This window comes from Pollachius pollachius (assembly GCF_949987615.1).
Source record: "Pollachius pollachius genome assembly, chromosome: 2".
Classification (NCBI taxonomy): Eukaryota; Metazoa; Chordata; class Actinopteri; order Gadiformes; family Gadidae; genus Pollachius; species Pollachius pollachius.
Window position 1 is genome coordinate 52,075,112 of NC_136935.1, and position 12,011 is coordinate 52,087,122.

At 56.5% G+C, this 12,011-nt stretch overlaps 1 protein-coding gene across 1 annotated transcript; it reads right to left on the reverse strand.

Annotated features, from left to right (window-relative positions):
* Positions 1 to 524: 524 nt before the first annotated feature.
* LOC307071432 (uncharacterized protein) lies at positions 525 to 9,331 on the reverse strand. The gene is made up of 11 exons (XM_079730410.1): positions 9,245 to 9,331; positions 7,694 to 7,798; positions 6,962 to 7,120; positions 5,179 to 6,601; positions 5,046 to 5,099; positions 4,431 to 4,535; positions 2,766 to 3,840; positions 1,693 to 1,918; positions 1,485 to 1,606; positions 1,013 to 1,164; positions 525 to 664 (listed from the first exon to the last, which is right to left on the reverse strand). Exons 1-11 carry the CDS (start codon positions 9,323 to 9,325, stop codon positions 573 to 575), a joined length of 3,594 nt encoding a protein of 1,197 aa, XP_079586536.1. The 5' UTR covers positions 9,326 to 9,331; the 3' UTR covers positions 525 to 572.
* Between the last annotated feature and the right edge of the window lie 2,680 nt (positions 9,332 to 12,011).

Sequence of the window (12,011 nt, forward strand, 5' to 3'; positions counted from 1 at the left end):
AATAAAAGATGCAGATTACTGCTATACTCTGGCTTTACTGTCGCTGTGTAAATCCGCGATAACAGAATCCAACATGCGCCGCTACTACCACCGTTACGGGCCGCGTTTAGCACGTTACCGCGGTGCTTTCTAACAATGAATCAAATTAATTACTACTCATGATTACCTTTTCTTTTCCAATTGAGACGATCAATTCTAAAAGTGCAAAACAGTTACTTTGTAAACCTTTGTTTAATTGTGATCAAAATCGTTTTATAATACAATTCTGTCAATCATATCTCTGGGTAATTTATTTATCTCATTACCTAAAACCAGATAAACATTTCAAAAGTTAACCCCGCCCACTTCCTCCCTGCCCGCCCATATATAACAATATATTACAACTTAAAAATATTAACAAAATGACAAGAACATCAAAACAAACGGTTCCAACTCCATAGTGCTAAAAGTATGTATAAATCCTCATAGTATGTGGTATCAGTACAGTACTCGTAGTATGTATATATCCTGAAAGTATGTAGCCGGTAGCTCCGGTCTGTGGCTCCGGTCCGTAGCTCATGGCCCCCGGTCTTCTAGCTCTCCACCCCCTTCTGGGCCTGCTTCAGTAGAGAATCAAAGTCCAGGTCCTCGAACCTGCCTCCAGCTTCATCGTCTTGGGTGGAGTCTGGGGAGGAAACAACCAGTTAAAGGGACGATCGCATGCTTTAGACCCCCCCCTTTGCTTCAGACCGTTATGACGTATGTTACATGTTTTGCGTCTGCTAAGATAGAAACATCTCAATTCCCCCCCCCCCCCCCACGAGAACGCCCCTCAATAAGGGCGGGAAACGGCTTGTTTGTGCTCGAACTTTACTTCCGTAACAGTGTGGCGTGAGACTTTGAAGGGGGCGGGGCTGAAGTGCAGAGGCCCCGCCTCCCGGCTACTCGCAATGTTTACAACTTCTCGGGGGTGGGAATTCGCCGACGCACGCGCAAAGCGTTGTGTCGGGGTCACGGCTCCGCGTCTCCTCACCCAGGTCGGCGTAGTCCGACTTGCAGAACTGGCGCCGGCCGCCGAAGCAGAGGTCGAAGGGCCGCTCGTCCGGCCGCCGCAGCTTGCCGCCGTTCTCGATGGCGGCGAAGGCGTCCTCCATGTGGTGGAAGGTCACGAAGCCGTAGCTGTCTCTAAGGGAACAGCAGAGAGCGGTTAGGGTCGGCGGCGTGTCAAACGGGGAAGTCAAACAGAACGTGAATCAAAGACGTGGTGTCACGCCTCCAGGCGTGAGCAGCCGTTTAAGAACCGGCCCTTTCCTGGGCTTTAGTGACATCACAAGTGGGCGTGTCCACCTGTGATGTGTGACGGATAGATCAGCGACGCTGGCCACAGTCCACCGGGTAGGCTGGTCTCGGTGGACACGCCCCCTTGTGATGTCACTAAAACACAGTACAGGGCAGCCCTTCCAGCGCCTTGTACCGGCTGACCCCCCCCAGCCGGGGGTCCTCACCTCCGCTCCCTGAAGTGCAGCGAGACGCCCTCCACGTCCCCGATCAGGGAGAAGCGCTCCCGCAGCTCGTCGTGGGTCATGGTTCTCCGGATGCGCCCCACATACACCACCCGGCGCTCGTCCTGGGGGAGGAGCCAGGGGGCGGGGTTAGACCCTGAACGGCGGAGGTACCGCCAGCGGACCGCCCAATCATAGGGGCCGTACTCACGATGGCCTTGAGCTTGTGGAGCCTCGTCTCCTGGCGGTGCTGCAGCCGGCACGCCTCCCCCCTCCAGCGCCTCCGGGGAGACCGGGACCGGGACCGCGACCGGGACCAGGACCGGGAGCCGCTGGAGCGCGAGCGGGAGACGGTGAATTGGTACCGCCGGCGGGGGGAGCGGGAACCGGAGCTCGATGAGGAACCGGAGCTGCTCCCAGAACGCTGAGGACAGAACCTGAAGAGAACCGACCGGAGGAACGGTGAGAGGATGAGGATGAAGCAGTGGAGCAGAAGTAGAGATGTTCCCAGAAAAATTCTCCTTCCCGATACAGATTCCGATTCCTGAACGCGAGTATCGGCCGGGAGCGTTGTCACTACTAACAGCCCTTCACTTCACTTACTGTCTTTCAGAACTACATCATTTACATTTCTGATAATACTTTTGTGTTCTGCATAAGCATCCATGTTTTTCCGACTTGGGAGCTCTAAAGCACGTAGGTCGGAGACCACGCGTTTCCCATTCCAACTTTCCTCTCTGTGTAGTGAAGGAGTCACATGATCGGATCGGCGGAAACACTTGGGTACTCGCGATACTCAATACTGCAGTTAGCAGTCTGAGGAGTTACAGGGTCTGGTGTCACTATCAAACACCTTTAACGGGGGGGGGGGGGAGGGAGGGAGGGAGGGAGGGGGAAGGGGGGAGGAGGGAGGGAGGGGGGAGGGAGGAGTGAGGAGGGAGGGTGAGGAGGGAGGGAGGGTGAGGAGGAGGGAGGGAGTGAGGGGAGGGTGAGGAGGGAGGGAGGGAGGGGGGAGGGAGGAGTGAGGAGGGAGGGAGGGTGAGGGGGGTGAGGAGGGAGGGAGTGAGGGGAGGGTGAGGAGGGAGGGAGGGAGGGGGAGGGAGGGGAGGGGGAGGAGGGAGGGAGGAGGGAGGGAGGAGGGAGGGTGAGGAGGGAGGGTGAGGAGGGAGTGAGTGAGGAGGGAGGGAGGGAGGGAGGGGAGGGTGAGGAGGGAGTGAGGGGAGGGTGAGGAGGGAGGGAGTGAGGGGGGAGGGAGGGAGGGAGGGTGAGGAGGGGGGAGGGTACCTCTTCCTCTTGGGAGACGGGCTGCCCGAGCTGCCGGAGTCGGAGGAGGAAGGTGAAGACGACGACTCCGACGAGGAAGAAGCAGAATTGGATCCTGAGTCGGAGCGTCGGGACTTGCGGTACCTCCGGGCCGCCTGCCGCTCCCGGCCTCTCCGAGCGGGGCTGGGCGGCGGCGGCGCAAACGCGCACTGCGTCCCCCTGTCCGTCACCGCCGCGGGGGCGGGGCCGCGGCCCGGCTCCGCCCCCCCGGGGAGAGACGGCGTGGGCTCCGCCCGGGGGCCCTCGGGGGCCACCGGGCTCCTGGAGGGACGGTCGGCCTGGCAGGACGGCCTGGGGTGAGGGGTCACCGCAGGGGGGGTCGAGGGGTCCCTCACTGGACGGCCCCGGGGGGCGCAGTAGTCGTGGTCGGACGACACGTGGGAGCAGGACGGGGGCGACCGCGCGGCCGGGGGTCCGGGCTTGGGGGGGCTCAGGGTCTCCTTGGGGGGGCTCAGGGTCTCCTTGGGGGGGCTCAGGGTCTCCTTGGGGGAGCTCAGGGTCTCCTTGGGGGAGCTCAGGGTCTTCTTGGGGGGGCTCAGGGTCTCCTTGGGGGAGCTCAGGGTCTTCTTGGGGGGGCTCAGGGTCTTCTTGGGGGAGCTCAGGGTCTCCTTGGGGGAGCTCAGGGTCTCCTTGGGGGGGCTCAGGGTCTTCTTGGGGGGGCTCAGGGTCTCCTTGGGGGGGCTCAGGGTCTCCTTGGGGGAGCTCAGGGTCTCCTTGGGGGAGCTCAGGGTCTTCTTGGGGGGGCTCAGGGTCTTCTTGGGGGGCAGCGGCTGGGGGGCGATGATCTGGATGGCGCGGGACCCCGGGGCCTTGGCTCTGAGGGCCGGCCTCCTCTGAGCGGCCGACAGGGGGGGCTTCCACTGCTGCCTGGCGTGGGACGGGGCACCGGGAACGCCGTCGGGAACGCCGTCGGGAACGCCGTGGGACGGGACGGGAGGGCTTGAGGCTTGCGGGGCGGGGGGGTTCCGGTCTGCGGGGGCGGAGACGTTCGGGGTCAGGCGGACCCCTGGTCCAGACGGCAGCAGGACGACACCCCCTGACCCACGGAGGAGGGAGGGGTCAGAGCAACACTAGAACCACACCCGGACTAGTTTAGAACCACACCCGGACTAGTTGAGAACCACACCCGGACTAGTTTAGAACCACACCCGGACTAGTTTAGAACCACACCCGGACTAGTTTAGAACCACACCCGGACTAGTTTAGAACCACACCCAGACTAGTTTAGAACCACACCCGGACTACTTTAGAACCACACCCGGACTAGTTTAGAACCACACCCAGACTAGTTTAGAACCACACTTAAACTAGTTTAGTTTACTATTTTTTTTTTATAAATGGACTGCATTCATACGTTTACAACATCGCCTCACATTCACCCATTCATTCACCCATTCACCCCCCGACGGCGGAGTCAGCCCCGCAGGGCGACAGCCAACTGGTCAGGAGCAGTCAGGGGTGGCGTCTCGCTCAGGGACACCTCAACACTCCGCTAGGAGGAGCCGGGGATCGAACCAGCGACCCTCTGGTCACCAGCCGACCCGCTCTATCTCCTGAGCCTCATGCCCCCCCCCGGTCCAGCGCCTAATGCCAGCGATAGGACGAGGTGACCTGTCCTCCACTCACCCGCTGAGCTGCTCCTACAGCTCTCTGCAGAACCAGCCGGCAGAGTCCTCCGCTCTTCAGAGCCGTTCCCTGGAGAGCCCTCCAGCTGCGACAGGTTCACCTTGGCTGAGCAGGAACAGAAACAGAAACCACGGGGTGAGCCTCAAGGGATCAGAGAGCTGACTGGCAGAACATGTTTAGGGAGCGGCAGGAAACGTTTCTTTAGCTAGCTTCCTCGACCGTAGCACATGGCACTACCGTAGTAGGTCCATGAACAACCTGAGTTTAATGTCAAATGTCCCCCAGGAGCCTGTGAGGGCGGTGTGGCCCCCAGCAGCCTGTGAGGGCGTGGGGGTCCCACAGGAGCCTGTGAGGGCGGTGGGGCCCCCAGGAGCCTGTGAGGGTGTTGGGGCCCCCAGCAGCCTGTGAGGGCGGTGTGGCCCCCAGGAGCCTGTAAGGGCGGTGTGGCCCCCAGGAGCCTGTGAGGGCGCGGGGGTCCCACAGGAGCCTGTGAGGGCGCTGGGGCCCCCAGGAGCCTGTGAGGGCGGTGTGGCCCCCAGGGGCCTGTGACCGGCGGTGGGGCCCCCAGGAGCCTGTGACCGGTGGTGGGGCCCCTGAGTCAGCGAGTCTACCCACCTTGCGTCTCCTCAAACTGCTCCAGCAGGCTGGTGAGGTCGGCCGCTTCGATCCCTGGAGCCGAACAGACAGACGGGTTAGAGGGGGGCGGCACAACGACACCCACACCACCACACAGAGGGAGGGGCCTCACCTGAGTCCCCCGGGGGGCGGGGCCCGCAGCGGGGCGGGGCCTCAGGGCAGGTGACCCTGAGCGTGTCGAGGGGCTCGGGGGTCCCAGGTAAAGGCCGCGCCTCGGCGACGGGTCCGTGTGTGCCCTCCGTCGGCTCCTTGGCCTCTGAGGGGGGTGATGGGTGCGTCTGTGTGTGCGTCTGTGTGTGCGTCTGTGTGTGCGTCTGTGTGTGCGTCTGTGTGTGCGTCGGTGTGTGCGTCTGCGGCGGCCTCAGCCCGGCTCCTCTCTGAGCGCCGCCCCCCCCCGTCTCCTGGGGGAGCGCGGCGGTCCGGTTTCGGAGCGCCGTGTCTGCGGAGTACTGCTCCATCCTGGCCAGCTGCCTGCGGATCTCCTGGAGCAGGCCTTGGCTGGGGGGGGCCCCCCCGGGGCTGGCGGGGGGCTGTGGGCGGGCGACCCGGCTGGGGAGGAGGACGGGGTTGGGGGGGTCGCTGCTCCCGGGGGCCGTCCGGTCCGGACCCCCGGGGGGGGCCCCTCTGGGCTCAGGCCTGGGGCGCCTGGCTCTACGGGGGGGGGCACCGTGGGAGGAGGACTGCCCCGTCCCGGGGGGGGCGCGGGGCGTCTTCACGGCCCCCTGCAGACAGAGGAAGGGGGGCAGCCCCCGGGGAGTCTCAGACAGCAGGGGCCACCCCGGGGTGCTGCTGCCTGGCCTCTCCACCAGGGGGCGTCCGTCCTGCCGTAGCTGTCTGTACTGCTGCAGGCTGAGGGCCTTGGGTCTGACCGGGGGGAGGGGGGCGTCGACCGGGGCCGCGCCGGCGTCCGCGGGGAGACACGCCGGCCGCTCCGGCTCCTCCTCCTCCTCCTCCTCCTCTTCGTCGGGCTGGCCGATGCTGGCCACCAGCACGGGGCCGAAGCTCACCCTCTTCTTCTCCCGGGCCCCCGGGGGCCCGCTGCGGGTCACCAGCACACCCTTAAGCCCCGCCTCCTCCGCGGCGGCGGCGGCGGCGGCGGCATCCGGCCTGGCGCCGCCCTCCTCCTCCTCCTCCTCCTCTTCGTCGTCCAGCAGGTCCACGTCCACCTCCTCGTCGCTGTCCTCCGACGGCCGCACGTACTTCAGGACCTCCCCCTGGGCGGGCAGGGCGGGGGGCCGGGGCCGGGGCCACGCCTTCCTGCCCTCCTCCAGGTGCCCCTGCAGAGAGTAGGGGTGCATGAGGCGCACCAGGCTGACCAGCGACAGCTCCACCTCCCGCTCCACCTCCCGCTCCGCCCGCAGCCGGAGGGAGGCCGTGCAGCGCAGCTCCTTGTGGTAGGGGGCTCTGGAGAGGGGTGGGGCACCACGGCGGCGGGGAGCGGGCGGGACCTCCTCCTCCTCCTCCTCCTCCTCCGCTCTCCTCTGGGTGAAGAGCACCGTGGAGGAGCGGAGTTTAGGCTTCCGCTGTCGGCCCTCCTAGACCAGGAGGAGACACGGCGACGGGCATTAGAGCCATTAGAGGACTCAGGGTCACGGTTACCTTCAGGGCGTCAGCAGGCGCTTCACCCAGTGTCTCACAATAAGAACATTAGTCACAGGAAAGAGGAACAACCATATCGCTGTGGGCACAGTAAGGACGCTCATAGAACCAGGTGCCACGCACTGACCATCACTAGGTTAACCCATTATACAACAGAGACAGCTAGGGTAAGACGCTACACAATGCTAAGGACTGTTTTTAAGTGGGTAAGGGGGCGAGGCTATGCAGGTGAGCTCTGAACAGGTGAGTGTTGAGTGTGTTGTGTGAGGAGGAGGAGCGGAGACGTGTCCACCCACCGACGAAGGGTTCCTGGCGCGCTGCTCGTTGAGGTACTCCGAGGCGGGCAGCGTGTCGAACGGCGACAGCGTGCCGCCGTCGTCCTCAACGCTGTCCAGGATCTCGGTGAGCGCCGTCAGCAGCGAGGACTCGCTCTCCCCCTCCACGTCGATCTTATCCTAAAGGCAGGAATACCGTTAATAAGTACTTTACTTAAACAGCTGGAATACCGTTAATAAGAACTTTACTTAAACAGCTGGAATACCATTAATAAGTACTTTACTTAAACAGCTGGAATACCGTTAATAAGTACTTTACTTAAACAGCTGGAATACTGTCAATAATAAGTACTTTATTTAAACAGCAGCAATACTGTTAATAACTACTTTATTTAAACAGCAGGAATACTGTTAATAAGTACTTTATTTAAAAATGACATGCATTCTTCTTGTATGGATTGAATGTAAAATATAACGTGAATAACGGAACACGTGTATATTGATGTTAATTCACTTAACATGCATGTTCTGCTTCTCATTCCTATAGGGTGAATAAAATGTCATGTCACTTTTGAACACGCCCACCAAGTCGTCCACTTTTCGGAGCTACCGTATCGGTCATGCGGTAACCATAGTAACTGCTCCTCCCTTTGTCATTACAGAAATGTGGCCACTCTATTCGTCGTCATAATTAATACGACTTGGTTGACATCGCAGGTTAATCCAACTCTTTCAAGACGCGGGGCCCCTGACCTCTGAGGCAGCGCTGGAGTCCTCGAAGATAGCCAGGATGGAGTGGTCCACGCAGGACTGGGTGTTCATCATCCCGCCCTCCAGGTCCGCCTTCATCAGGTCCATCTAACACACACGGGGGGGGGGGGGTGTCATGCATTGGTTTTCATCTGATCAACACAATTATCTCCAAGATACAGGGCGGCATGTGGCTCAGGAGGTAGAGCGGGTTGACTTGTAAACAGAAGGTTGCTGGTTCGATCCCCGGCTCCTCCTAGCGGAGTGTCGAGGTGTCCCTGAGCGAGACGCCCCCCCCCTGACTGCTCCTGACCAGCTGGCTGTCGCCCTGGGGGGCTGACTCTGCTGTCGGTGTGTGGATGTGGGCATGAATGGGTGATTGTGAGGCAATATTGTAAAATGCTTTGAGTGGCAGTGTTTAGAAAAGCACTGTATTAATGCAGTCTGTTTACCATTTATGACAGAGACTTGTTGGTTCAGCTGTCATGCAAATCGACTAGCTGACTAACTACTACGTAACTTGTACTGATGAACTTGTGCAGTTCATCAGTACAACAATAAGACTGTGTTTAAAGTGCTGCTACGTGTACTTTTACATCGCACAACATTGTTCTGCAGTTCTGCACGTCTTTGTGTGATATTAACAATAATGTGGAAGAAAGGTCATAATAGTAATAGTACTTGTAAGCAAGAAACGGACGGAACTATCCCTGGAATATAATGGTGTTATTGTGATCCGGTTATACAATATAGATGTAAAAACGAACAAGAGATAGGGAGATGAGGAGATAAGGACATGAGGAGATAAGGTCACGAGGAAATAAGGGCATGAGGAGATAAGGATAGAGGACATAGGGAGATAAGGATGTGAGGAGATAAGGACGTAAGGAGATGTGGTGGGCATTGAACTAAACTGAGGCTGTAAAAGCTTTGGGCAGCACTGGTCCATCTGGTCAAAAACCAGTGGGCAGACTGAACCGTCAATCAAACGCTGGGACTGTCACTCAGCGCCGACAGTTCTGGATGATTTCACGATACAGGTCCTAGAGGACCGTCGTATGAACGAACCGATCGATCAGAACGAGTCTCAGACCGAACTGATCGATCAGAATGAATCTCGGACCGAACTGATGGATCAGAACGAGCATGAGACCGTACTGATCGATCAGAACGAGTCTCAGACCGAACTGATCTATCAGAACGAGTCTCAGACCGAACTGATCGACCATACCGGGGTCAGCCTCGATGTGATGCGGATGTCATCACTCGGAACATCCTGTTCCACACGCATAACTCGGTCTTTAAACGTTTATCTGCACCTCGACGGACACCGCACCCGGTATCGATCACGGATCCAAACACCGCATGGTGTCAATACGTCCATTGATTGATCAAACGCTCCGCTGATCGATGATAGTTTCTGCTGCAGCCTGACGCCACGTGTCGAGGGAGACACGTGGTCGTCGCAGACCGACTATTCGTCTTTAGATTGCCTTGCAAGTCTTTATTAACCTTCACTTATAAGTAAACCGATACAATATGTAAATTCCGTACCTCGTTCGACGTGTTGTCGGTCATAAATTCGTTAATACCGGCGTTTCTCCCCGTCTCCGTGCCCGTCCACGGCAGCGCCATCTTGGAGCTCAACACGTGGTCCGAGACACGTGGTCCCCGTCCCGCTCAGAACAGACCTGAGGTCGGTTTAGGGGGGGTCACGTGGTCCCCGTCCCGCTCAGAACAGACCTGAGGTCAGTTCAAGGGGGGCCATGTGGTCGTGGTCCATTGGGAACTGACCTGGGGTCGGTTTAGGGGCAGAATCGGCATAGTGTCGCAATGTGCGGAGAAAAAGGAAAGCCGATCCACGGTCAGTTACAGCCACTTGTTCACTAGTGCGTCTAATAAAGTTTCGTGGATTTCTAACTACTAAAACAGACTGTGTGTTGAATTCATGTGTTGTTTAATGTTTACTGCAATAATTGTATGTTGGATGATTACTACATTGAATCAAAATATGTGGACTGTACATAAGATTTAGGAATTAATCGAAATACAACTATCTCGTTATCTGATTCATTAAAAAAAAGAAGTAATATAATATTGGGCCCAAAAGTGACATCTAGTGGCTTGTTGCAGTATGTACACAATATATAAATATACTGTATTTATGTATACTATAGACATTACTAACAGTGGCACCTAAGCTATCCTTGCATTTGTTTTTATAGATTCCGGTTACTCAGCCATTATATTTTCAGTTTGGTTACATATTGTATGATTGTTATACTATTATTTAGTTTATATATTATATCCAACACATTTCACATAATGATATTTTATTTATTTTCTATTTGCTTATAATTCCTCTATACTTATATATATTTATATTCTAGGGGGGTCAATAAAGTATTTCTGATTCTGATTCCGGCTTCCTGGTTAGACTACGTCGTATAACAATTGCAAACGGTAATAGTTGAAATGTCATTTCCTTCTCCACCAGATGGCGCTATACTCACGCATAAGCTTTTCTCGAGACTAGCGCTAATAACCAACCGACAAAAACTTTTAATACTCGACGGTTCGACATGGTTTTAATCCTCCAAATCAATCAGCCGTGCATAATGTACATGTTTTTAGTGTTTTCACTTGTTGTGTGAACTTTATATATTATTTGAGATATGTTCCACACATGTTCGCTATGGTGCTGCTGGAGCGAAGGCAGAAGATGTAAACACCTGAGACCGCCCGCGTGCTGCGTGTTTATCCATGTTGGGATCCATTTATGTTGGGATCCATTTCGCTGTCTGAAGTTTATTTAATGAACGGCTCTCTCTCTGCCGTCCTCAATGAAGCGTCCACAGTCCGTACAGCTGCTCATCTCTCTCAGCGGTCTTTCTCCATCTCCTCTTCCAAACCCTCTCTCTCCGCCTCTCCTCTGTTTTCACTGAATCTCGCTTCTGTCTCTCTGAGCCTCCATGTTGCCTTCCCTCTTCTACTGTTTCACGTCTTCTGATATGAAGACTGGCGGAAAAATGGGCCCAAGCATTTTCCTCTCAAAGTGTGTGTGTGTGTGTGTTTGTGTGTGTGTGTGTGTGTGTTTGTGTAAAAATGGATTTGTGTTTGCGTGTGTGTGTGTGTGTGTTCATATGGATGTGTGTGTTTGTGTTTGGGAGGGCTGTTCTCAGTAAGTGGGTCACCTTACTGCAGCTTTCAGCCCCCACATCATTACACTGCCAAACACACACACACACGCACCAACACACGCACACAGTCACACAAATCCATTTTCCACATAGGCCTCTGATATTGTGACATTTTAGTGCCCTAAAATCGAGGGCAGAAATCCTACATTTCTCTCCCAAGGGGGAAGTCGGGCGTGCGCTCCCTCTCTCTCTCTCTCCCTCTCTCTCTCTCTCTCCCTTTCTCTCTCTCTCCCCCCTCTCTCTCTCTCCCTCTCTCTCCCTCTCTCTCTCTCTCCCTCTCTCTCTCTCTCTCTCTCTCTCTCTCTCTCTCCCCCCCCCCCTCTCTCTCTCTCTCGCTCTCTTGCTATCTGTCTCTCGTTTGCCCAGTCATTTCCTGTTGGTGTGTGTGTGTGTTTCCTACCTGTCTGTTTCTTAGTACTGTCCACCTCTCACCACTCTGTACTTTATTCATCCTCCTGAGTGCTGCTCAGTCAAGCAACTCTGTGTGTTCGATGTGTGCGTGTGTGTGTGTGTGTGTGTGTGTGTGTGTGTGCGTCTGCATGTATGTATGTGTGTGAGTGTGTGGGTGTGTGCGTCCACTTTCAAACATAGGGTGACACTGTGTTGGGAGACGTGTTATAAAAGCTGACCCCCTCTCTCTCCCCCTTATCTCTTACTACCTTACTTACTTACACATGTACACACGCACACGCACACACACACGCAAGTACGCACACACACGCATACTCATGCATGTAACTTGGAGAGCTGACCAGCTGCCAAGGCTAGGGGGTGTTTTTTCATCTCCTACAGAGCTCTCTCTCTCTCTCTCTCTCTCTCTCTCTCTCTCTCTCTCTCTCTCTCTCTCTCTCTCTCTCTCCACAGAGACAAGGAATTCCCTCCCACATGGCCCAGAAAACATCTGTTAGTGGGAAGCGAGCGTCTCAGAGGGGCGAACAAGGGGAGGGAGAGAGAGAGAGAGAGAGAGAGAGAGAGAGAGAGAGAGAGAGAGAGAGAGAGAGGGGGGGGGGGGGGGGGGGAGGGAGAGGGAGGGAGAGAGAGAGAGAGGTTATGTTCAGCCAGACAGCCACCCTTTCATCTCCTGAGTTCAGAGCTGCAGGGCGAGGTTCCGAGTCCGGGGG